Genomic DNA, 27,886 nt, shown 5'->3' on the forward strand with positions numbered 1-27,886 from the left:
AGTTAAACATGACTGAAAAATGACTGAGCAACAAGAAGGACAGAATTTGGAGAGAATCAAGGTGAAAATATCACCCTTGATTAAAGGGCTGTAGAAGTGATGAAATAAATGACACCCATTGTTCTTTAGTTAAAACTGACATGTATGCATCACTTTAATGCTTGCCAAACATTGACGTACTGTGTCTCATCTGAGTTTTACTTACAACATCCCTAAGAGGTACTGTGAGTACTATAGGTATTATTATTCTCATTTTAGAAATAAGGTAGCACAGCAAAGAGTGGTAGACCTGGAGTGAGGAAGATCTGGGTTCAAATCTTGATTCGGACATTTCCTAGCTTTGTGACCCTGGGCCAGTCACTTAATCTCTGTCTTATAGCTATTACTCATATAAATAGGGATGATAATAGCACATATCTACCAGGGTTATTGTAAAGAACAAATGAGATATTCACAAAGTACTTTGCAAACCTTAAAACAAGATACAAATACAAGCTATTATCTGTTATTATTAAATAAAGAACCTCAGGCTTAGAGAGGTCCAGATTCTTGCCCATGCTCATATAATTAACAGTATCAGAGTCAGCATTTGAACAAGAGTCTTCCTGACTTCAAGTTAAGCATTTCCCTACTGTGTCACACTGGATCGAGTTCAAATGTCTAGGAGAAGAGGACTGTCTTTTTCATTGTCCTCAAATGACCTCCATTACACAAGACTTGTTCAGAGGAAATGTTTTTTTGGTTTTTTTTTTGTTTTTTTGCAGGCAATGGGGGTTAAGTGACTTGCCCAGGGTCACACAGCTAGTAAGTGTCAAGTGTCTGAGGCTGGATTTGAACTCAGGTACTCCTGAATTCAGGGCCAGTGCCTTAACCACTGCGCCATCTAGCTGCCCCAGAGGAAATGTTTTTTTAAGCGAAGAAATAGATTTTAAGATTATTGTTGTTGTTCACTTGTGTTCAACTTTTTGTGACCCCATTTGGTATTTTCTTGTCAAAGATAGTGGAGTGGTTTGCCATTTCCTTCTCCATCCCATTTTACAGATGAGGAAATTGAGGCAAACAGGATTAAGTGACTTGCCCAGGGTCACATAGCTAGTAAGTTTCTGAGGCTGGATTTGAAGCCAGGTCTTCCTGACTCCAGGCACAATGCTCTATCCACTGTACTACCTAGATAGAGCTATTATGAAAGGTAGAATAATCTATAGAGGGTTGTAAAGTTTTCTTTTTCTATTTTAATGAAGTTTTATCTGGAGCAGTGGTGTCAAATTCAAATAGAGGGGCAGCTAGGTGGTGCAGTGGATAGAGCACCGGCCCTGGAGTCAGGAGTACCTGAGTTCAAATCCAGCCTCAGACACTTAACACTTACTAGCTGTGTGACCTCGTGCAAGTCGCTTAACCCCAATTGCCTCACTAAAAAAAAAAAAAATTCAAATAGAAAATGGTGCTACTAATCTGTATATTAGGATCCCATTGTCTTGTATATGAACTTATATTTTTCCATGTTTTATTGTGTTTTAGTTTATTGAGTATTTCCCAATTACATTTTTTTTTGCTAGGTAATTGGGGTTAAGTGACTTGCCCAGGGTCACACAGCTAGTAAGTATTAAGTGTCTGAGGCTGGATTTGAACTCAGGTCCTCCTGAATCCAGGGCCAGTGCTCTATCCACTGTGCCATCTAGCTGCTCCCCAATTACATTTTAATCTGATTCATACTGCACTCAGGTGTGCTGTGAGCCACATGCAGCTCATGGAACTCATGTTTGACACCTCTCGTCTAGATGATGTTATTGTTTAGTCATTTCAGTTATATCTAACTCTGATGCCATTTAGAGTTTTCTTGGCAAAGGTACCAGGGTGGTTTGCCATTTCTATCTGAGCCAAACTTAAGTGACTTGCCCAGGGTCACACAGCCAGAAAGTGTCTGAGTCCAGATTAAAACTCTCTCTATATATTATATATGTATAGGCATGCATATATACACATATATGTATATATGCATATATGTGTATATGTATAGACATATATACATATACTTTGAAGTTCTAACTTATGATTTCTCTAGGAAAATCCATACAATAAGTCACAAATTTTACTTAGTCTGTTTCTCCCCCAATATCTTTATATTACTAGTACCTATTATACTATCTAGTGCATTGTAGATGATTAATAAATGCTTATTGAGTAATTAATTGCTATTTTAATGTGCCATGGATTTCCAATAATAGTCCCTGTCTTTGATATTACATACTTTGAAAAAAATTATTGTGGGTACCTCTAAATGCTCTTTATCAATAATTAGTTTTAGAAAAGTAGTAAAGATCGTCAAGAGAATAATGATTGTGACATGATTGTGTCATGATTGTGACAATAGTAACTTACTTGTATATAACATTTAAGGTTTGCAAAGAACTTTGAAAAATCTTTTTTTTCTCATTTACTTTTCCTAACAACCCTTAGTTGGATATAATTTGGGAACAATTTCTCCATTTTGCAGATGAGGAAACTGAGTCTCAGAGAGATTAACTGATTGTCCAGGGTCACACAACTTGTAGGAAATAGAGGTAGAATTTGACCTGAGTCTCTACTCACCAGATTCAGTCCTTTTCTCTTCTTCCTGTCTGTCTACATAGTAAAGGAGATGGGAAAAGTAGTTTTTAAATAAGCATGTAATTTTAAGGAGATAATTTGAGCTAAAAGTAGTATGTGTCATTGTAGAGGGTTATAAAAGTGATAGTACAGGGAATAGGCTTGTGATTTCATTAAGTAAAGGAACTGCAAGATGAGGAATCTTCCACCAATATAAATGGTCCTTTTCCTGAAACTTAAAGTCTCAGAGAATTGCTCAGCGCTCTGAGAAGTTGTGACTTGCCCAGGGTCCCATAGGGAGTTTGTGTCAGAAGCATCTTGCTGCCTCCAAGTTTGCCTTTCTATCTCCACAATACTATACTGTCTCTCTAAAAGTGATAGGTATCAGAAAATAGAAGGGCCTAGCAGAGCAAGTTTATAATAATGGAAACATCCTGCTATCTCTTCCTTTGAAATGATTCTTGACATGATAGATGATGCTGAACCACTTTTCTTGTTGACTATGTGGGATGTCTTTCATTAAAGCAGAATAATCTTACTCCACAGGCAATTTAAAAATGGAAACATCAAGATGTTTCTTTAATTTTCATCATTTTAATTTGTTAACTTATACGTACTAACAAATATATAACAGATTTTTGCTAAAGTTTGATTCTATAAAACAACTATAATCACTCTGAAATTTTATTTAAGTAAATTGATTTGTAAGAAATGGAAATAAAATCATAATAGCTCACTTTGCATAGTACTTTAGTTTTATTGGAACATTTCAGCAGCTGAGGTCCTATAGAGGTTAAAAAAAATGTGAAACAGTTGGTCTTCTTAATGATCTGACAATAACAAAGGTTGTTTATCTAGATAAGGGTACAGATTGTTCTTCAGCATTCACAAAATGTACAGGAATCATTAGTTTTCCTCAGTATTCATTAGCTGGATGTAGATGCAGGAAATTTAGATGGTAGCCTGAGTAGAGATTAGCATCTGGTAATTGAAAAAGGTAGGAAATGAAGAAAGATTTCCAATTGGAGACTGTTCCTAGGATACAAGTTTGTATTAAGGGGTTTTAGTTTTAAATGTTAGTTCTATGTTCTTCCTTAGATCACCAAAAAGAAATGGGTTTAGACTAGGATAAAAGAAGACTTCTATAAATTCATTTTCAATATCATCCATGAGATGTTCTGAAATATTAGATATTTTTATTAAAGCAAATAATAGATAACGTGATATATTTCTGTTTTTCTTTCCCTGTTTCAATTCAACAAGCATTTATTACACACCTACTATGTGTAAGACACTGAGCTGGTCCTCCTTGGTAACATTTAAAAAACCATGATGAATCATAGGCAGTAACACAAGAGGGGTCCTTTCCAATTAGATGCTATCACTTAAAAGATTCAAAATTTAGTGAATATATAACATATAGTTACCAGAAAGCAAGGAATGTCAAGAATCTAGGTGGCAAGACCAAGCATTAAGGAATATTTAATTAACTAAGGGTCAGAGAAAGTAATTGGTCCAGAACTCAGGTTGGCAATAGAAGGGAGGAAGGGTAGGGCAGAAATCCAATAAAACTCATTTAAACTCTGAGGCATTCTCATCTCAACTCCCATTACTGCTCACTCAGGCTACATCTCACCCTTAGGGGTAATTCTGTAATGATATTGGTTTGATCCCCTCCTTATGTGTTTACTTACAATTACTCCCAAGATTAGCAGTTGAAATTCATTTAGACAGCCAGTCTTAAACAGCTTTTAGAAAACGGGATTTACTTAGACAGAACATTAAAACTTCCCTGTCCCCAAATTAATGACATACTCTTCCTCAAATACATAGAATTCCAGAAAAAAAATGGACACAAGCATAAAAAGTGCATAGACCAAAATGGTACCTCCTCACAGCTCCTAGTTGCTGCAAGTTCTTTTCTCCCATGTATGGGGTTCTTGAGAAGTTCTCTTAAGCATGGTGAATTTGCATCCATCTATCCATCTGTCCTTGGCACCTGATAAAGGCACTGCTGATCTCTGTTTCCCAGTAAGACACAATATCCTTGGGGCAGCTAGGTGGCGCCATGGATAGAGCACCAGCCCTGGATTCAGGAGGACCTGGGTTCAAAACCAGCCTCAGACACTTACTAGCTGTGTGACCCTGGGCAAGTCACTTAAACCCAATTGCCTCACCAAAAAAAAAAAAAAAAGACACAATATCCTGGAGACTCCTCAAAGCACTTTCTAGAAATCCTGCTATTCCAACTAAAGAAATCCCATCACCACTTAAAACAGACCTATCTAGCTTTTCATTTAATCAGATGTCTTTCAGAGACTTCTAATTTAAACTAAGGTCTTTTGATTAATTGAATGAGATATGTTCTCATCTGGTTAAGGTGCCATATTAAAATGGGGTAGAGCTTTTTTTACAATTCTTTCTGCCTTACACAGGGACAGGAAAATAAGTCAAAATTGCCAGCAGCAGACAGATTTTTAGCTGGTGAACCTGGTGCTGAAAGCGGTTTTTGGTTTATATTCTTGTCTAGGCAGGAAATAAATCAAAGGATATAGATGATCATCAGGTGAGGGAAGTTAAGTTATTACTGAATATATTATTTTTAAAGACAGCACAAGGCTGTTGAAGCTAGATTCTAAGAGTCAGTTAACATAGGACTGTAGAACTGCAGTCTTAACTAGCCTTGCTTAGGTACCAAAAGTGAAATATGTCTCATCTTTCAAAATTTATTTAATAGATTCTGGACCAGTCTTAGGATCAATTCAGATTAATTAGGAAGAGGGGGATTTTTCTGCTATGGTTATAAAACAAAGCAACTAATTAAGCCTCCACTAGCCTGGTGCTCATGAATCCATAGTGGTAAAAGAGACATTGCAATAGTCAGCTAAGGGTAGCCTTACAAGAAACTAGTATATCTGGTTTTCCATTAAATGAGTGTTTAGTGTTATAGACAGCTTATAATTGGAAGTTTGAGGGTTTTTAATTTTATTTTAATCATAGATGAACTCAACTTTAGTTTTGCCTCCATAGTTTAAATTTTTATTGATTCCTTTGAAATGCTATGGCTCTAATACTGAGGGTTAATAATATTATTCTATCCCTTGTCCCTTGAACTTTCCCTGTCTTTCCAGTTCCCTCTCTGAAGATTCTTCTTCATAAGTCATCCCCTTAAATTAATATGTCCAGAAATCCTTTTTCTCTTCTCTTCATATTTTGTTTATTACTTCCATCTACCTATTTTTCAGGTCATATGCAGGGGCAGCGATGATGCTGATTAGAAACTTATGGTCTTAGAGAGTTGCCAGCAACCTTGAAAGATTACATTTCTTGCTCATTTGGTCAGAGACAGGATTTGGACCTAGATCTTCCTAACTTTTTGTACTATGTTTTGCTATCCTACTTATATCTATTGGGGAAAAGAACTCTGGCCGATAAGGGACCAGGCCCTACTTAGCCTTTTTAAAAATTTTGTTGTGACTTTATGTAAATCACTAAAATGTGTTGTGTCTTAGAGTCCTTTTCTGCAAAAGGGTTGGGTTAAATCTTTAAGGTGACTTTGATATTAAAAATAACAACAACAACAAATCTTGGTATCATAAATTCCATATGTGGTGGCCCTTGATCAATAAGTCCAACCCTGAAAAATAAAATTCTTCCATATCTCCACAAAAAAGATGTTAAAAATAGAGTGTCCAGAAAGTTCCTTTCACTTAGGATCAAGTTATTTAAAGCAAGAACAGACTTCAGAAATCATCTGGATCTACCCACTTTTTAGGAATAAAACTCCCATATATTAGGAATCTAAGAATCCTGCCGGAAAGTTATCTGACTTGTTCACCAGGTAACAAGTAGAAGAACCAGGATTCTAGTCTATAACTCCAAATCCAGAGTACATTCAATAAATGGTTAATGAATGTATATACCAAAAAGTAGATACTCCAATATCCAATGAGTGGTTGCCAATAAATGACAAGCTTTAGCAAGAGTATAAGTATTTATTAAGAGCATTAGGATCTAACTATCAGAGAGAAAGGTAAAAATCTAACTATTTCTAAGAGACTCCAGCATCTGACCTGCCATGGCAAGGTCAGGAACCAAAAAAGGACCCAACGCCTCCTGTAAAGCAGGAACATTTCCCACCCACCCCTGCCCATGCACACACAGCTCTAAGATAATTGGCCGGCAGCTTTGATAGACAGCCCTCACGAGCAAACGTCATTTCCTGACACCAAGGACCTGACCGTATGGCTTGCCCTCAGACGCCTTCTCCTCAGGGCAGAGCTTTCCTACAGTTACTCTCCAGCAGGTGGCTGTCATTCTAATTGTTACACTTTATATACAGTATCATCATTAATGGGATATTTTCCTGTGTCTACCATATGTGGCATTTGCTTTATAAAAATTTATGATTATATTTTTATCAGCATCTGCATAGGTGTGTTTCAGTATGCCAACCTGAGACAACCTCCATCCTGGAAACAGTGAATAGAACCTGTTACAGTAGAAAAAGAATACATAAAAAGCCTCCTATCCAAGGCAAGATTCTGAAGTTGTAATGTCCTCTTGTCTATGCTTCTTAGGCTATAACTTCTTACCTATTCTGCCTCCTTGTCTGTCCTGATATATGACTTCTTATGTATTTATTGGTTTCTGATTGCTGACATGGTCTTGACCTGCTCCATTCGGACCTCTGGCTTTTCTCTGCAGTATTCAGTTCATATCCTTGATTTGCTCCTGCTTGTTATTCCAAGTCTGGTATCCTGGGTCCTACCTTACAGCTTTGTCTCATTCATCAACTTCTCCCCACAGTATATCATGCTAATTTTTCTTCAACTATCCAGGTGATAGGTGAGCAATATGCTGCTACTTGCTTTTTTTATCATTTAATGATGAAAAACTCTACCAATGCTACTATCTTGCTAGGAAGAAAGATATTTAGTTAGTCCATTATCATTTATAAAGTGTCTACTATATGCCAAGTACTATGCTAAAAGCTGAGGATAACATAGGCAAAAGATAATCTCTGCCTGCAAGAAGCTCACAAAGGGGGGCAGCTAGATGGCGCAGTGGTTAAGCACCGGCCCGGGATTCAGGAGTACCTGAGTTCAAATCCGGCCTCAGACACTTGACACTTACTAGCTGTGTGACCGTGGGCAAGTCACTTTACCCCCATTTCCTGCAAAAAAAAAAAATTATTAAAAAAAAAAAGAAGCTCACAAAGAATGGGTGAGAATTAAGAGGGATTGGTAAAGGCTTCTTGCAGAACATGACATTTTAGCTAGGCCTCAAAGGTTATTGCAATAGACAAGATATAAAGAGATTAGAACTTGCACCAGGAAGGTGGTAGTATCAAAGTTGAGAAGAAAGGGTATTTTAGAGATGTTGTAAAGGTGAAATTGATGGAAAGAAAGCAGGAAGTCAGGGAGGAAGGGAGAAAGGGAGAAAGGGAGGAAGGAAGGAAGGAAGGAAGGAAGGAAGGAAGGAAGGAAGGAAGGAAGGAAGGAAGGAAGAGAGAGGGGGAGGGAAGCAGGAAGGATCAAAAGCAGTACAGAACTTATTAAACTCTTCCTATAAGCAAAACACTGTGCTAAAAATTAGAGGATACAAATAGAAAAACAAAGCAGTTCTAAAAGACAAGTTCTAACATATAGGAGGTTTCAGTTATTAGTTAGAAATAACCAGTGCTTGTTAGGGTACAGTGACAAAGCCTGAGGGCTGTCATAGGTCTAGAGAATCGATTACATTAGTTAGGAACTTAAAAGATAATTTACGTTTCATAAAGTACATTTACATTACATTAAAGGTCATTTCTGTATAAAATAAATTTAAAGAGGATCATGTGTGGATGTATATGTTTAATAAGGTGCAGCTAGGTGGCACAGTGGATAGAATACTGGGCCTGGAATCAAGAAGGCTCATCTTCCTGAGTTCAATTCTGGCCTCTGACACTTAGTATCTGTATGACCCTGGGAAAGTCACATAATCCTCTTTGCCTCAATTTCCTCATCTGTCAAATGAGCTGGAGAAGGAAATGGCAAAGCACTCCAGTATCTTTGCCAAGAAAACCCCACAAGGGGTCACTAAGAGTAAAACATGACTGAAAACTACTGAACAATAATCAATATGTTTAATAAAGATTATATGTTATACAGAGTGTAGCAAAGGTCTTATTGAAGTTTTAAGCTATTAAATATTTATATTTAAGCTATCAAAGCTTAAAACTTCAATAAGACCTTTGGAACATGTTGTACGCGCACACACACACACACACACACACACATACATTCGCATTTACATATATATGCACATTTTTTACATACAAACAGTTTTTAAAGGTATATCTATAGTTTTAGGGAATGTATAACAATTTTTACCAACTAACTCAATTACCTATTTGAATTTGATGATTTGGATTTACTTCTTATCTAACTTGTTTATAGGATCATAAGATTAAAAGGTGGAATAAGGGGGAGGCAAGTAGGTGGCACAATGAATAAAGCACCGGTCCTGGATTCAGGAGGACGTGAGTTCAAATCTGGCCTCAGACACTTGACACTAGCTATGTGACCCTGGGCAAGTCACTTAACCCTCATTGCCCCGCAAAAAAAAAAAATAGGTGGAATGGATACTGAAGGCAATCTATTCCACTCACCACCTGATTTTTCACATGAAGATCCTCAAAACTTGAATAGGCTAAAAGACTTGCCCCGATTTGCAAAAATAACCCTAAGGTAAACCCACTCTGAGGGAGTATGATAGAAATGATGAATCAACAAAGGAGACTGAGAAAGATCCATGAGGCAGGTAGAAATTTAACCAAGAAAAGGTGGTGTCACAAAAAGTCCTGAGAGTACAATGTATCTATGGAGGAAGAAATCACCAGTAGATCAGCCACCTGGGATTTGTGTTTGGGTCTTCTGTTAGTATTTTAGAATATCACACTTTAAAAATAAAGTTTTAAATATGGAAGAGGCCTAGAATGCTCAATTTTTGTGTGCTCATGAAATAATAAATGGGATAACCATTGAATGGTTGAAAGTTAATATTAAATATTATTTTAAGGATCATGAACTGTGTTTATATGCATACTTTGGACTCCCTGAATATATTTTCTCTTATGCCTTTTTTTTTTTTGGTGAGGCAGTCGGGGTTAAGTGACTTGCCCAGGATCACACAGCTAATAAGTATCAAGTGTTTGAGGCCATACTTTAACTCAGGTCCTACTGACTCCAGGGACAGTGCTCTATTAACTGTGCCACCTGGCTGTCCCTCTCTTATGCCTTTTTATCATTGATTCTCTGCTATTAAGAGTTGGAAAAGATTTTTAAGATTGCACTATGAAAAATAATGCCTAACAATATGTTTTCTAAAAAAAACCCAACACATTTCCTCCTTCACACAGCACTGGAGAGCATGGAAGGATATTATTACCGAGACAGTGTTTCAGTGGAAGAATTTCAAGCCCAGATTAATGCTGCTTCATTGGAAAAAGTTAAACAGTATAACCAGAAGCTTAGGTGAGTATTAATCCATTTATTATACATTTTCATATTTGATCCATAACAAGATCATAGGATTTAAGGCTAAGACGTCATCTGTCATATGATTAGCTGGTGAACAAACCATTCATTGTAGGAAGTTTTGTGAAGTTATACAACCATCAGAGCAAAAAACCTGTATTTTTTTAAAAATTGCATAGTAATTTGTACTTAAAACATCACTAACTTTATTAAATAGACTTAATGGTATACACGGGGCAAAATTCTATTAATATTATAATATAATATATAAATGCTTGTGACATAGTTTAAAAGAGTATTATTGTATTTCTCAATTTATATTGAATTAAATATGATTGTATATGGCTTAAAAGTTTTAAAATATGATACTCAATAAGTAAACACATAGATTAGCAGCCGATTTGATAAGCAATGTGAAAGAGTTTTCATCCCCTACAGTAGACCTTTACCCACTCCAAGGGAAAGGAAATTTCCTCAGGAGGTTATATTGAATAAGCAGCAGCAGCTACTCCACAGCAGACTGTCAAGCTCCGAGTCCATGGGCCTTTGTGGCCTACAAAAGTCCCAAGTACTAGGACCAGACTACAGTGCAACTGGATAAACAAAAATAAATAAATAAATAGAAATACAGTATAACTAGATAATGTTAACTTGTAGTTTCTAAATCGATATGTGGCCTGCAGGGATCTGTTTTTAATTGAATTTGACAGCAGTACCGTATATTCTGGGACATCCAGGAAGAGCACCAACTTGACCACAGACAAACAAAATATACCCAGGAGGAAATTGAGGTGCTTCTTCTTTGTTTGCTTTCTCCAGACAGGTGACATGTTAGGAGAAATGTCACTGACATGCCTAACAATAATGATAATGTTGATAGCTAGGCTTTACATAGCTCTATAAGGCAGGAAAAATAGTTTACACACTTTTTTTTTTCATTTGGTCCTCATGGCAACCCTGGAAAGGATGGTTTATTATTAACCCCATTTTACAGATAAGAAAACTGAGACAGACAAAGGTTTAAGTGACTTGCCATGGGTCACAAAGCTAGTGTCTGAAGCAAGAATTGTACTCAAGTCTTCCAGAACTCAATCCTGTTTTCTTCCCTATAAGAATATAATTTCTTTGAGTTCAGCAACTTTAAAATATATATTTATTTAATTTGGAACTTAAGAAATAAAACAGGCATTTTTATACCATGGAGGGGTAGGAGAGGAGAAAGAGAAAAAGAAAAAAAGTTACAGATAACTTTATTATTGATTTCAAAGAAATAGAAGCAACTGCTTTTGCTTTTTATTCTGTTTTCCCCCTCCCCCACCTTGGCACAGTGCTTGGCCCATAGCAAATGCTGAATAAAGGCTTTTTGACTATTGAATGCATCAATTCAGCTTCAGTGTTTGCACTATTGGACAAACATGGTGGGTGACCCAACTGCTTGAATTCTTAATCTGTTCAAGAAGACAAGAGTGGAACCATTTTGAAGCAAGAATAGCACATTTATTTGTTTGTCTTTATCATTAATTGCTTTATTTAGGAGCTGGATAAAGTAGTGAAAGACTTGGAGTCAAAACATCTTCATTAAAATCCTGATTTGGTGGGGGTGCAGCTAGGTGGCGCAGTGGATAAAGCACTGGCCCTGGATTCAGGAGTACCTGAGTTCAAATCTGGTCTCAGACACTTGACACTTACTAGTTGTGTGACCTTGGGCAAGTCACATAACTCCCATTGCCCTGCAAAGAAAAAAAAAATCTTGATTTTGCCATTAATTAGCCATATGATCTAGAGGAAATAGCTCTGTCTTTTTTAATTATATAGCTTCCTTATCTGAAAAGTAGACACAGCCATGTTTGTACTCTGTTACATTATTTTCATAAGGGTATTATTTTGTAAACATTATTAAATTAAAACTAGTATGTTCTTTGTATGTGAGAGAAAGCATGGCTTACTGGATGTAGGGCTAGCTTCAACATCAGAAAGACCTATAGGTTCAAGCCCTGCCTCTAAGACATACAACATGTGTTATGAAAGGCAAGTCACTTAACCTCTCAGTTCCCTAGACATCCCTCTAATATTGTAAGTGACAGAACAGTTTCCAATTTGAGTCTGTGGGAGGAGTTTCCACAGGAGGGAGTTCCTTAAATAGCTGACTAGATTCTTTTTAAAAGTACTATATGTAGGGGCAGCTAGATGGTGCAGTGGATAGAGCACCGGCCCTGGAGTCAGGAGGACCTGAGTTCAAATCCGAGCTCAGACATTTAACACTTACTAGCTGTGTGACCCTGGGCAAGTCACTTAACCCCAACTGCCTCACTAAAAAAAAAAAAAAAGTACTATATGTAAATGAACAGTCAACAACAGCACTAGCAGCATCATTATTAGCACCATCATTTTATATATCATTATTACTTTTTCAAGCAATCTTAATAGATGCTGTTTTTAATAGTAAATGAATTTTAAAATTAGGTACTAGTAATACATAGCACTTATTCCAGAAGCAGGAAACAATATTCTTATTATTAAAAGGTTAAAAGTCTTTATTTTTCTTCATATGAAAGTGTAGTTTTAGATGACTATGGCCTCCCCTACCTCATCCCTGCTGTGATTTTCTCTATTACTGTGCAGTAGGAGAGAATTCCTTCAGGCAACTAATTATCTAGTCACAATTGCCTTTCTTGACCTGGTTTAATCTTTTTCTCTTCATTGTAACTTTGTGGGGAGAAAGTAGCTTCACCAGTAATAACATCACCACTAATAGCTTCACACTTCCCCATGTAGGAGGCATGCCTGCCTAGTCAGTTGGCAAATCTTGTCAGTTTTTTTGGTCCATATTTCATGCACTGGGCCCTTTCTCTCCACTCACATAGCCATCCTCAGGCCCTCATAGCATATCACCCAAACTGTTGCAGGAAACTGTTATTTGGTCTATCTACATCAAAGCTTTATTCTATTCTATCTTCCACATGGTTGTCAAAGTGATTTTCTAAAGTACAGATCAGATTGGGGCAGCAAGGTGGATAGAGCATTGGGCCTGGAGTCAGGAAAACTCAACTTCTTGAGTTGAAATCTGGCATCAGACACTTACTAGCTCTGTGACCCTGGCAAGTCACTTAACCCTGTTTGCCTTAGTTTCCACATCTGTAAAATAAACTGGAGAAGTTAATGGCAAACCACTCCAGTATCTTTGCCAGAAAAACCTCAAAAGGGGTCATGAAGAGTTATACATGATTGAAACAACTGAACAACAATTAAAAAAAACCACAATGGCGATCTTTTATTCTCTACATCTTTTTGTTGAGTATGTAACTAAAAGATGTGGTCTACTGTAAATTATAGTTTTGTAAAGGTCCAGTTGATTTCTCTCTCATGTTTTCCTCAAGGATATCTAATATCCATACAAATCATTCCTCATAAAGACTATTTTTAGAGATGGGCAAGTGGGGATATGGGTTAGTATTTTTTTATACATTCTAAATTGCCCCAAATCATGGTATCCTTGATTTTTTCCAGTCATTGGGTATATTCCTCTAAAAATTATGTCACCCTCAAAAAACCAAAACAAAACAAAACAAAAAAGGGGGACATCTAGGTGGCGCAGTAGATAAAGTACCAGCCCTGGATTCAGGAGGACCTGAGTTCAAATCTGGCCTCAGACACTTGCCACTATCTGTGTGACCCTGGGCAAGTCACTTAACCCTCATTGCCCTGCAAAAAAAACCCCACAACAAACAAACCAAAACAAAAATTGTCACCCTCAACACTGACCTCTGTTTATCTTTGACCTGGTCCAACTATTCTTCCTGTCTTCCTTTCCTTTAGTTACATTTTCTTTTCCTTGAATAACATGTTGCAAAATTAGATTTTAATACATGAGGTTGTTGACATATTTTTTGTTTTCTTCTGTTTTTTTTACACTCCTTTTGAGTTCAACTTTAAATATTCTAGGAATGATCTGGTTTATTGAGTCTCACAAAAATTTTGACAAGTAATTTCTCCCTCCCCCTTCTCTTTTTATGTTGTTGAAATTGCGCATAATCTTCCACTATCTTCTTCTTTAGTGTTATTAAAATGAGTTCATGTTTTAAATCTACTGTGCTTTTGACTTCTGTGTTTCTACAACTGTCAAAGAGATCAAATGTGTGCTGGCTGAAGTGGTTTCTAAGCCCTTTTAGCCTCTTGGTTTTCATAATTGCTTTACATTGATCAAAATTCTATTGAATACGCTAATAGTCTGTATCAATGTCTTCCTATATTGGTGTCAGTAGCCTGTTAAAATAGGTCATATTGATTCTGTCCTAACATGGTAGGACATTCTGTCCTACCATGCCTGATCACATTTATCTTTCCTTCTAATTTAATCTTGATTATGATAATTTCTGCAATAATTAAGTGAACTGACCACACACAGGCAATTCTTAAATGACTCTGCCATCAGTAAACAGTGAGTTATGGTTTGTCAAGGTAAAGTCAATACTATTTTTAAAATATTGTTGTTTCTTGTTTACCATGTTTAGTATCTTCCAATTCTGTTCTTTAAAAAAAAAGTATTTGTAATATATAGACATGAGACTTCTGCGTAGTCTAAAAACCTATTTGTCCTCTTATGTTTCTTGATCGTGAGGTATTTTCTGATATATGATTCTGGCATCTTTTATGTCTGTCCTTGTATCTAAGGAACCAACTATTAAAATATGTGTTGCTTTAATTTGGAAGGTCTTTTGAAGTACTAGAGTATTTCTCTAAATCCCCAACCTCTACTACCGATGCAGCCACATAAGCTGATGTTGCTTTCATAATATATTCCCCTGCTGTTGCTCATGAGTACTCCAAAGGGAGATGACCAACATCCCATGAAATGCTGTTTCTTTGGAATTTTGGTCACATGAAGAAACCAATTTTGCCAGCTCCCCTTTCTCCTATCCAAGAGAATCTGTGAACTGTCCTTCCATTTAGCTGTCATTTCCTTATATCTTTTGGGTTTATTTAGAGAAAGAGTTTCAATGTTGATACATTTCAGTTCCAGTTGCATTTCAATTCTGCAGTCATTGGATGAGGATCTCACATTTAAGGTATAAGCAGTTAAATTCATTTTTGGGTTTTTTTTTTGGTTTTTTTTTTTGTTTTTTTTGTGAGGCAATTGGGGTTAAGTGACTTGCCCAGGGTCACACAGCTAGTAAGTGTTAAATGTCTGAGACCGGACTTGAACTCAGGTCCTCCTGAATCCAGGGCCAGTGCTCTATCCACTGCGCCACCTAGCTGCCCCTTAAATTCATTTTTAATGGTTGATTTAAAAACTGCTATTCTTAGCGCCCTCTCTCCCTTTTGTTGCCACTCTATTTTCACTATAGAAGAAAAAAAGAGGCCTACAAAGCAGTAAGGGCCATTTTGTATTTTTTTTTTTTTTGCTTCATGGGTTGCCATGGTAAATAAACCTCTCTCTTTATATAGACTGGTTCTTAGATAGTAGAGTCAGTCTGGCTCAAAGGCCATACTGCATAAACTTTTCTGGTATGGTTGGTGTTCTTCAAGCCTGTCATGTATTTCAATAACCCATGATCACCTCTACACCCTTTTATAGGGTATAAATATATGATTTTGTGGAGGATATATGTGTAAAGATCAAATATATTAGTTATAGCCTTGATACATTCCTTTGACTAGCTCTTAATTCCAATGTCAAAGCTACACTTGGCATCCTGAGTTATGGGTCCCGGTGTGATCTCTTTCTGCTTTCAGCCTTGTAAATATCTTTCTTGGGATGGAGGCATATATTTTCCTTTTAATCTTGTATCCACAGGTCACTCTGACCTGTTAAAGTAAAAAGTCTTCTTCTTTTTGAATATTTCCTTCATTTTGTAGCATAATTTTTGAAATAGTACTGTTAATTCTCTTCTTCTAAAGCATGAGATTCTGCTTACTCTTTGTTAATTTCTTGCATGCAATCCTTTCCCTACCTGAGGTAGATCCTGGTTTTCAGGGCTTATATTAGACATTCTTTTCTCTTGAAAAAGCAAAACAAATCTCCCTCCCCCAAATGCATAACCAAACTCAAACAGTTAGGAAGCCATTTGCCAGCTTGAATATCATCTATTTGGAGATTAGAACTTTGAGTATAGGCTACTATATTCTAGCATGAGTTGACTAAACAGATTAAGAAACACCTATACTTAGGATGTTTTTAAGCCTGCAGGAAGCAAGTAATTCTCTCTTGTTCAGTTGTTTTTAGTTATATCTGGTTCTTTGTGACTCCATTTAGGGTTTTCTTGGCAAAGATATTGGAGTGGTTTTCCATTTACTTCTGGAGCTAATTTTATAAAGAGACTAAGAAGAAAAGGATTGAGTGACTTGCCCACGGACATAGAACTAGTAATTATCTAAGGCTAGATTTGAACTCAAGAAGATGCATCTTCCTGAATCTAAGCTGGCACTCTATCTACTGCACCATCTAGCTGCCCCATCTCTTGTAACAGGTAGAATCCTTAGCCCCAACCACTAGCTTAACAAATAATTCTGCAAGGTTCTTTTAACAGTTGAGGAGAAGACTTCTTCATGTTCTCTCACAATACGGGTTCTTTATTGACCTTTACCTCAGGTCCCTCACCATCTGGGCCAAGGTGTCTATCACTTGGACTGAACCATTCATTGCTAACAAGACAAAGACTTATCTTCACACAGCATCTTGACCTATGGAGAGATAGAAGGTACAAAGTAGACCTTTGCATTTGTATCATATCACTGACCATGAGGACAACTAGGGCCATTTTGTTGCTGATATCGAAGTGAAATTATAGTAAAGCTTAAAATATGATCTTTTATAGAACGATGGCTTCCATTCTTTGATTTTTCCTGCACACACCCTATGTACCTTAGTTATCACTATCAATGAGAATGGAATGCTATTAGAAGCTTGCCAGATTGATTGGCAATGCCCTCAGGAGGCAGCCAGTGCATATATAAGATACCTGCTACTCTTGAATACTCTGGGAGTCGTTGAGTACAAGGCCTTATGTGGGCTCATAATTAGGTGATAAATCCCTTTCTTATTATTCAGGTAGTAAATATTATGACCTACTTCCATGGAGTATCTTTCTTGCTATGGATATATCCTGTTTTCCACTTGCCTTTGTTGTGGCAAGCACAAACCTGCCAGATGTTTATTTACCTTTGCTAATCCTGGGTGGAAAAGAAGAATATATATCCCCAAAAGTTCCATTTTTATGAAAATGAGAGGATTATTACCAGTACCTAGTTGACTGAAGAACTATGACAAATAGGAAAGAACATGAGACTAGCATGCAACATAAAGGATTGAGGGTTGATTGAGGACTATCACCACTGATATCAAGAAGTGATAGCCTCAACCTGATTCCGAGTATACAATCCAAAGGGGTGAATGAATGAAAGCAAATTTATCACCAAGAGAGAGAGAGAGAGAGAGAGAGAGAGAATGCAAAGCTCATGAGGTACTCAAGGTTATGTTTTTTCACAAAGAACAACATTCATTTTATTTTTTAATTTTGTGGGGCAATGGGGGTTAAGTGACTTGCCCAAGGTCACACAACTAGTAAGTGTCAAGTGTCTGAGGCCGGATTTGAACTCAGGTACTCCTGAATCCAGGATTGGTGCTTTATCCACTGCGCCACCTAGCTGCCCCCGAACAACATTCTTTTAATTGTTTTTTGTTTTGTTTCAAATTAACTTATGGGTACCAAGTGCACTACATTTCTATCATGGGAAGGACAGACTAGTTAAGTTCAGAGAGGTTTACCACTTAAAAGTTAGTCATCGGGGGGCAGCTAGGTGGCTCAGTGGATAAAGCACCAGTCCTGGATTCAGGAGAACATGAGTTCAAATGTGGCCTCAGACACTTGACACTTACTAGCTGTGTGACCCTGGGCAAGTCACTTAACCCTCATTGCCCTGGCTAAAAAAAAATTAGTCATCAATTGTATTTCTTTGACCAGTGTAATTCTAAAAGATTAGCTACTAAGGTTGTGTTCAACTTACTAGCTGTGTGACCTTAAACAAGTTATTTAATTTCTGTTTGCCTCAGTTTCCTCATCTGTAAAGAAGAGATATTAATACCTACCTCTTAGGATTGTTGTGAGGATCAAATGAGATAGTAACTATAAAGCACTTAGCACAGTGTTCGGCACATAATAATTTCTAGGTAAATGTTAACTTTGTTGTTGATATTATTATAAACTGAGATTAATATAGATTTATGACAATGAAAAGTATACACAAGCTAACTGAAGGAACAAAAATGTTCTTTGAAACATTACAGTTATTTGTTAAAAGGCTAAGTAGCTTATACTTTAGAGGACATGTAAACATGACACTTAGATGTAAATTGTTTATTGGCCTTAGAGGCCACCAAATACAACCCCCTCCTTTTACATATGAAGAAACTGAGGCAAAGAAAGGAGTTGAGTAACTTACCCCGTGTCACACAACTTATCTCTGGCTACTAGACTCTTTTATGTATAGTCTACATATAAGTACATTTGAAAGCACAGCCCATTACCAAAACAAGACAAAGAGTTCAGTACAGGTGACCTGTGGGTTAAGGTCAGAAGAATCATATTCCTATATGAAGAATAAACACTATGCTATTATTACTACTTGGTCATGATGAAGTATCCTCAGCTTTGTTTAAAAAAAACAAAACAAAAAATAACAGTTAACAATAGGACAAGACAATGAATTAAAATTCATTAGAAAATATAAGGCAATTTATTCTCCCTCCAGTAACTGATGCAATCTCTTTAACTCATGAAAATGTTATCATCTCTATTTCTAATTTTTGCCATAGCTGTACTTTTCAACACTATATTTTTCGGTGGAAAAATAAAACTTTGGATTATTCATTTAATCAAGAGCTGTGAAAACTTATTTGGAATCTGTTTAGAATATATGTAAAAGTACAAGAAGGGTTTGAGGTTTTGTTAACCTATATTTAAAATTTTGTGATAGGTAATATCAATTAAAGGTAACATTAATTTTGGTCCTGAGGATGTAGTTGTTTAAACAGTCTCATAAAGACAATATTCAAGTGAAATTTTGCATTTTTTATAGCTTCTACTTTTAGGAATAATGGGCTATGTGATTTCCTTTTTTAACTACCTATGAATCTGTCAGTCTCTGTACCCTACCTCCTCCTTAACTTTATATTTCTCTTTTCTTTTCTTTCAGCTGAATTGCATTTACTTTTATTGCTTAAGATGCTTCAGCATTTCTGTTTCCCTGACATTTGCAAGGGGAAAATAAAGCAACATTCTGTCCCTATTTACTTGCAAGTTGGGGCTTAGAGTTGTCAGTATTATAAATTTAGCCTGATCTAATAGTTTGCTAATGAGATGTTAGACAACCAGGAAAAAGTAATTATGTCTGCAAAGATTTTAAATTACTTTATTATGTTTAATAGCTTAGTGGATTTTTTAACTTTATTTAAAAAAAGAATATGAAGAGCCCAGCACTTAGGAAATAGGACTGATAATTATGTGGCAGATTCTTCAACACAATGTAATTACATGAAGAACTTAGTTAGGCATATTTATTTATCTCTAGATATCTCTAAACTTTAAATAGGCCATTCAAGTTATATAATTGATGTTTACCACTTAAGAACACTGAATTTGATGACAGAGGACCTAAGTCGAAATCATATTACTAACTTTGTGACCTTAAACAAGTGACTGCACCTCTCTGAACCTCAGTTTCACCATCTGTAAGATGAGGTTTGAACTAGGTGGCTTCTAAGGATTCTTCTAGCTCAAAATGGAAATCACCTCAATTGCTTCAGAAACTTAATCAGAATCTGTTTCAGAAAAGTTTTGGATTTTTTTTAAGCTTGCTCTTCATTACCTTCCCCCCCCCCACATGATTCATGGTCAATAATTGATATCTTCTTTGACATATAGAAATGGCACAAAGCAATATCACTTTAATTACATATTTGGGAAATAATTGAATAGTTACTTTGGGTTTCTCTTGTCCAATACATTCTAATTAAAACTAGAGTATATTGGTTTTCCTTTTGTCATGTGGATATAGGTATATAAAATATTTAATGTGTTTTAATGTTGCTGTAATTGATCAGTGATTTCCTTGCCCACTCAACATTATGCCCTATAATGGTGAAGTAGAACTATGTAAAATAAATAAAAATCTTGTCCTTGTCTGACAACGTATGTCTCATGCTACACTTCAAACATACTTCCTTTCTACTGAGAAGAGGTAGTCGTTCTTTATCAGTCTACTGAAAGTAAAAATGCCCACTACGTTGTTCAAAATTATGATGTCTTTTAGTGTTTTCCTTTATATAACTTTTGGAATTGTATAATTTATTCTGATTTTTTTTCTTTCATTGCTTTGGATCAACTCATAAAAATATTCCCAGGTTTCCCTAATTTTATGTTCATTTCTTATAGCTCTATACCATTCTGTAATATTCACATATACAAAATTATCTAGCTACTTCCTAACCAATAGGATACCCACTTTGGTTCCAGTCTTTTAACACAAAAGTATTATAAATATTTTGGAATATATAAGCTTTTTTTGGATGTTGGCCTCCTTGAGATATATGTTTAGTAGTATAAAGTTGGTGGGTCAAAAGGTATGTGATTATTATTACCTATATAATTCCAAATTATTTTCCAGAATAGTTGTTTGAAATCGCAATTCTTCCACAAGTGTATTAATATGCCTTTCTTCCCACTTCCTCATGAGCATTTATCACTTTCAGCCTGTCATCTTTGCCAAATCTATTGGGTGTGAGATGAAACCTCAGAGTTCTTTTAGGTTTCATTTCTTCTATTATTTGGAACATTCTTTGTGCTATTCATATCCTTTGACTTGTCAAAAAGTAATTCTTATTTTTGTGTATTTCTATTAGTTTCCTACATATCTTGGGTATCAGATATATTGACTGCATAAGATGGTGTTATATTTGTATTGAATTTATCCTGGTACTTCTATAGCTTTTTTATATCTTGAAAAATCCAGGTCATTTAAAATATACAGATGCTAACCCTGTTGGAAGCCAACCTCTCAAGGAAATTCATCAGTGTGTTCAAGGCTCATAGCACTCACACTGGAATATCAGATGAGGTGAAAATGATAGTGGAATTAAACAACTCCAGAAAATATCTGCCTGTGGGGGTAGGAGTGGGGAGAAATTCATGAGATCTATTGAGTAAAAAGATAGTTGTTCCTAGAATTTTTAATCATGTTTTTGTCTTATCAGTCCAGTATATTTTTCCACATCCTCTGTTCATAGTATGTATCATGTGGGAATAGGTTGATAGTGTTGGGAGATTTCAGTTTTAGTTATTATACAGCTAGGTAACACAGTGAATAGAACGTTAGACTAAGAGGCAGGAATCCCTGACTTCAAATCCTGCTTCAGACACTTACTAGTTTAATTGTAGCCCTGGGCAAGTTACTGAATTTGTCTCAGTCTCAGTTTCATCATTTGTTATATGGGGATAATATTAGCACCTTTCTGACAAGATGATTTTAAGAACAATATAAGATAGTATGAAGCATTTTGCAAACCTTAAAGCCCTGTATAAATGCTTGTTGTTGTTGTAGTTATGCTAACAGCAGCACTGAACCATATTATTCTTCCTTTAAATTAGTACCAAGAAGAGATGGGGGCTTAGCTAAGAGAGAGAGATTAGGTGGTAGCAAAGAACCAGAGCAAATATCATTTTGTGTTCATGTTCCATACCTTGAATGTGGGAATAATCAAAGGATACCCTATTTACTTCACTACTATTATACTGGTATACTCATAAACTAACTTTGGGTTAATTCTGATAATTAGACGTGGAGCTAGAGAATAGCTGCAATAGGTGATGATTATTTATATTTATCTTTACATAAAGAGGTCTGTTAGTACATTTCAAATTGTATTTGATTACTCCTAAAATGCTATATACATTGAGACATGTTGTAAAGTGGGTAAAGGAATGAATTTAGAGTCATGGAACCTGGGTTTGAATCCTAGCTTAGCCACTTATTAGGTTTATGACTTTGAACAGGTCACTTAATCCCTTTGCTTTGGTTTCCTCATCTATAAAGTGAAGGTGGGGCAGCTAGATGGTGCAGTGGATAGAGCACTAGCTCTGAAGTCAGGAGGACCTGAGTTCAAATCCGGCCTCAGACACTTGACACTTACTAGGTATGTGACCCTGGGCAAGTCACTTAACCCTCATTGCTCTGCAAAAAAAAAAAAAAAATTTTAATGAAGAGGATGGACTAGATGTTTTCTAAGTTCTCTCTCAGCCTCACTTTTATGATCTCATGACTCTTCAGGAAAATATCTATTGCCTATAGATATATCTGTTCTAACTTAACTAAGGGTGTTGCTTGTTTTTTAACATCTGTATTGAAATCACTTACCCTGTTATTGAGAGGTTGTATTCATAGCCTATGTTCCACATTCAGTTTTATTTTAGTCGAGGCTTAAAGAAACTGTGTAGAAGATCTGGTTTAAAAAATACACAAATATGGATAGCTAGATAGAAAGACAGAACAAGTCTTTGTTGCAAGATAGCTTAGTTTCCACATGTACAATTAAAGAGTTTTAATATTATGACTATGAGCTCTCTTATCTTTCTAACTAATAATTCTCTCTTTGGTGGCAATATTTATCCAACTAAAAAAAAGTAAAAAGCATTTGCTGGTATCACAAGAATTTGGAAGTGTCTTCAAAGGAAAAATTTGCAGTGAATCACCCATTTCCTAAAATTAAGTAAAATTTATTGTTTTCACCAAAACAAGGGAAATAGACATCAAAGTGATCTGAGGCTCTGAGTGACCTGTAGAATTAATGAGAGTCTGGAGCAACAAAAGGGAAATTGTGCACCCAGAAAAATCAATGAGAACATGCCATTTTTTGTAAGAAAGAATGGCCAGTGCTTTGGAAGGAAGATTGATTTATGTTTTTAACTTTACTGACTTCTCCATCTGATCACAAGGACAATAGCTCTTGACAATATATTTGAGATGTTCCACTATAGTTTCTTGGGTGAATTTCATTCAGATTGGTCTGTTCAGTTTCATTTATTCTGACATTCCAGAGTTCTTCTGTTTTGTAAATACATAATGGAATATGAATGAATGGTAAATTATCTTTTCATAACTTTACCTCCAAAACAGCAAAGGAAATGTAGTCTGAGATTACAGCTCCAGCCATGAAAGACATCATTTTGGGCTTTAAAAAATCAATATAAATGTTCCTCAAAAACATTTGATTATTGTATAATGATTCTTGTGGAAGTGAGGGAGAGATCTAATAAAAAAAAACAAAAAACAACAACTTGGCAACATAAGCTCTCTAATACACTGTTTTTTTTTTCTTTTAGCAATATGTGGAAAAGATAGCTATAGGTGCACATACCATGGACAAATTTAAGAGTGGTATGAAATTTTAAGGACATTGGAAATGAGTTATTTCAACCTATAATAAAATTGTCATCAAAGCTATAACCCAAATAAACTAAGACTTGGGGAAAAAATTAACAACAATGGAAAAGGACTATAAAACACCCTGTTTTCAAATGAAAAGGGAGGACAAGAAAGGGGTAGGCTGAGAGTTTAGAGCAGACAGCATTATTGCAACACCTCAAAAAGAGAAGGCTTTATTATTCAACTATTTTGCTTTGCTCATGTCTATTGAAGGGAAGGGGAAAGGGAAATGAGCAAGCATTTTCTGAGCCCCCATTACATGACAGGCACTGTACTAAGAATTTTACAAATATTATCTCATTTGATCATTACAAGAAACCTGGGAAATGGGTGCTATTATTATATGCATTTTATAATTGAGGAAAGTGAGGCAGATAGGTTAAGTAACTTGTCTTGGGTTGCATAGCTGCTAAATTTCTGAAATGACATTTGAAATATGATCTTCCTACTCAAAAAAATAATAAGAATTTTCTCAAAACTGAAAAAGGCATAAAAATATAATGAAAAGGCGTTAGAGCCCAAGATAAGTATGGAGACAATAATAAAATACTTTAATACTTTACTTAATAATAGATAACACATAGCACTTTAATATCTAAAACATTTAGCATATATAATTTCATTTGTTTGAGTTATATATATTATCTCATTTATTCAAGTTTCAAGATCCAAGCAATTCAGAATCATAGACTCTTGGTCTCCATCGAATCCACCCCACAAGTAGATGTCCACCTTTCTAAAATATTCAGCTAAAGTAAAAGCTAAAATGAAAATACTCATTAGTATTTAGAGAAATCTCATGATGCAATTATGAAATGGGCTAACCTAGATAGCAGGCATGGTCCTTAAAGAAGCCAATTACCAATATTCCATGTGAGGCTTAAGAAGAAAACTTTAATGGCGTTTTCTGTGCACTATTCTCATTAATCAAACTAAGATCTCATTTGCTTTTTTTAGGAAGCCAGTTCCTGCCACTGGCATATTGAAGATGTAATTATCTCAAAGCTTTAAATCTTTTTCACTTGAACTGGCTTCTAGTTATGTCTCCTTCACTCTTCTGTTATCCCATACTTGTACAGCTGGCCTCAAAGTCCTAAAGTTAAAACTTTACTTTTATCCCTCTTGAAGTTCATATTCCTGGATTCATTTCATCTTCCATCATATTGAAATCTGTTTAAATATTGATTTTGTCATCCAATAAGTTAGTTATCTACTTTAGATTTACCTCACATGAAAATTAATTACATAATTTCATGAAATATACATCTTCTTAAAGTCTTTCCATTTTAATCAACTCTTCTTTAATTTTAAGGATTTTCAATTTGGCGTTTAGTTGGAGATTTCTAATTTGTTCTCTTGCTGTTTTGCTTTTTAGTTGCATACCCAATTCATTGATCTGTTCTTTCTCTCTTTTATTTATTTAATATTTAGCAACCTGCTTTCCCCCCAAATCCTGCTTTGGTTGCATCTCACAAACTTTAGTATGTTGTCTTATTGTTTTTTGTCTATATAGAAATTATTGATTATTTCTATATGTTCTTTGATGTACTAATTCTTGAGGATTAGACTAGTTTCCAATTAATCTTTTTTGGGGGTGGGGCAATGAGAGTTAAGTGACTTTCCCAGAGTCACACAGCTACTAAGTGTCAAGTATCTGAAGCTGGATTCAAATTCAGGTCCTCCTTAATCCAGGGCCAGTGCTTTATCCACTGAGCCATCTAGCTGCCCCCCTCCCCAAATTAATCTTTAATATATGTTTCACAGGCCTTTGTTAAATGCAGTTTTGTACTATGGTGTGAAAAACGTGCATTACTATGTCTTCTTTTCTGCATTTGTAAGGTTACTGAGGTATAATTCCTAATACACAGTAAGTTTTTGTGAAAGTACCATATATAGCTCAGAAAAAGAGATACTCCTTTCTATTCCCATTCATACGTAAGTTTTCTAAAAGTATTTTCTAAAATTTAGTGCATGTGTTTAGTATTGAAAGTTCTTTGTTATCTATTATCTTTATTATCTTTAGCAAGATGTAGTTTCCCTGGTTATCTCTTTTAATTAGGTCTATATTTGTCTTTGCTTTGTCTTATATCATGATTCCTGTCTTTTTCTTTTTTGTTTCAGCTGAAGCATAATTCATTCTGTTCCAGTCCCTTCTTTTAGCTCTCTCCATTTCAAGTGTGTTTCCTTTAAACAACATATTGTTGAATTCAGGTTTCTTCTATCAGATTCTATTTTATGGGTGAATTCTCACCACTCAGATTCACAGTTATGATTATTAACTATTTATTTCCCTCCACTGTATTTTCTTCTTTTTGTCCCCTTCTCTCTCTCTTTACCCTGTCCTTTATCAAAAGTCTGTTTTGTTTCTGATTGTCTTGCTTCTGATTATTGCCTCCCTTTTATCACTCTCCCTCCATTTCTTCCCTTCCCCTGATATTTCCCTGTTGGGCAAGATAGATTTCTATAGCTAATTGAGTGTGGGTGTGTATGTAATTATATATGTATGTATGTATGTGTGTATATGTTTATTTATTTATTTATTCTTCCTTCTTTGAACCAATTCTAGTGAGAGTGAGCTTCAAATGTTGCCTGGCCCCCATTTTCCCCTGCACTGTAAAAATTCCTCCTTGAACATCCCTTTTATATGAGAAAATTTCCCCCATTTTCCCTCTCCCTTTCCCCCTTCTCCTAGTACATTTATCTGTCACCTATCCATTTTTAGAGCTTCCCAACTTAACTCATTTCTGTGTCCTCTATGTAGTCCTTCTACCTACCTTTAAAATTATAAAGTTCTTAGAAGTTATATATATCATCTTCCCATATAGCTATAGAAAAACTTTTAACTTATTAAGTCCTTTATGTTTTTTCTTTCATGTTTAGCTTTTTATGCTTTTCTTGAACCTAATATATGAAAGTCAAATTTTCTATTCATCTCTGATCTTTACATCAGGAAGGGGCAGCTAGGTGGTATAGTGGATAAATCACTGGCCCTGGAGTCATGAGGACCTGAGTTCAAATTTCATCACATACACTTACTATGTGACCCTGGGCAAGTCACTTTTCCCCAATTGCCTTAAACATCTGGGGCCCTCTCCAATTGTCCTTTTGTATATATCTTGCCACTGGATTTAGTTGGCTCTAGATAAGAGAATGATGTTGGTGACCTTGCACAGCCCTCCCCCACTTAAATCCAATTCAGTCCAAGTCATGACATCATATCTGTCATGGTTCTCTTCGATAATGAAGGACAAACTACAACATCAGGAATGCTTTAAATTCTTTTATTAAATGTTTATTTTCCCTCTGAAAGACTATAGTCTGTTATACTGTGTAAATTGGTGGTAATTCTAACTCCATTGCCTCCCAAAATATCATATTTCAAGTCTTCAACTTCTTATTGTGGTAGCTACTAAATCTACTATGATCCTGACTGTGGCTTCACGATATTTGAATGGTTTCTTTCTGGCTGCTTGAAGTACTTGCCCTTTGATCTAGAAGCTTTTGAATTTGTCTATAATATTCCTGGGAGTTTGATTTTAATATCTCTTTCAGGAGGTGATCAGTAGATTCTTTTAACTTGTCTTTTACCCTCTGGTTCTAGGATACTGGGACAGTTTTTCTTTATATTTTCTTGAAATATGATGTCTAGGTTCTTTCTTTTATCATGGCGTTCTTGTAGTCCAATAACACTTAATCCCTCCTTTATCAATTTTCTAGGTTGCTTTTCTTCTAAGTTTTCATTTTTTTAGCTTTATTTTATTGTTTTTTGAGGTCTCATGGAGTCAATTAGCTTCCACTTACCCAATTCTCATTTTTAAGTTATTATTTTCTTCAGTGAGCTTCTTCTATATGGCTACTTCTGCTTTTTAAGGAACTATTTCCATCAGTAAAGTGTTGTACCTCTTTTGTCATTTAGCCAAATCTGTTTTTTAAGGTGTTATTTTCTTCAATAATTTTTGTGCCTCTTTTACAAAGCATTTAATTGTATTTTCATAGGTTTTTTTCTTTTCTTTCATTTCTTACTTTTTCCTCCACTTTTATTAGATTTTGAGATCCAATTTTTGCTTTTCCAGCAAGTCTTGCTAGATTTGTGTCCAATTCACTTTTTTTTTCCTTTGAGGCTTTGCTTGTAGCTATTTTAACATTGTTGTTCATGTCCTGATATTCCTTGTCACCATTGTAGATTTTTATGGCCAGGTGGTTTTTTTTTTGGTTGTTGTTTGCTTATTTCCCTTGCCTATTTCTTGATTTTGAACTTTATGTTAAGTTTCGACTTTGTTCCATGAATGAGGGCGGATGAACAT

At 35.6% G+C, this 27,886-nt stretch overlaps 1 protein-coding gene across 1 annotated transcript in view; it reads left to right on the top strand.

Annotated features, from left to right (window-relative positions):
- PREX2 (phosphatidylinositol-3,4,5-trisphosphate dependent Rac exchange factor 2) overlaps positions 1–27,886 on the top strand; it is a 417,236-nt gene that overhangs the window by 308,147 nt on the left and 81,203 nt on the right. Inside the window, 1 exon segment of the mRNA XM_043975911.1 lies at positions 9,989–10,103. Within this exon segment, the coding sequence (XP_043831846.1) occupies positions 9,989–10,103 (115 nt within the window).

Source organism: Dromiciops gliroides, chromosome 1, assembly GCF_019393635.1.
Source record: "Dromiciops gliroides isolate mDroGli1 chromosome 1, mDroGli1.pri, whole genome shotgun sequence".
Lineage (NCBI taxonomy): Eukaryota > Metazoa > Chordata > Mammalia > Microbiotheria > Microbiotheriidae > Dromiciops > Dromiciops gliroides.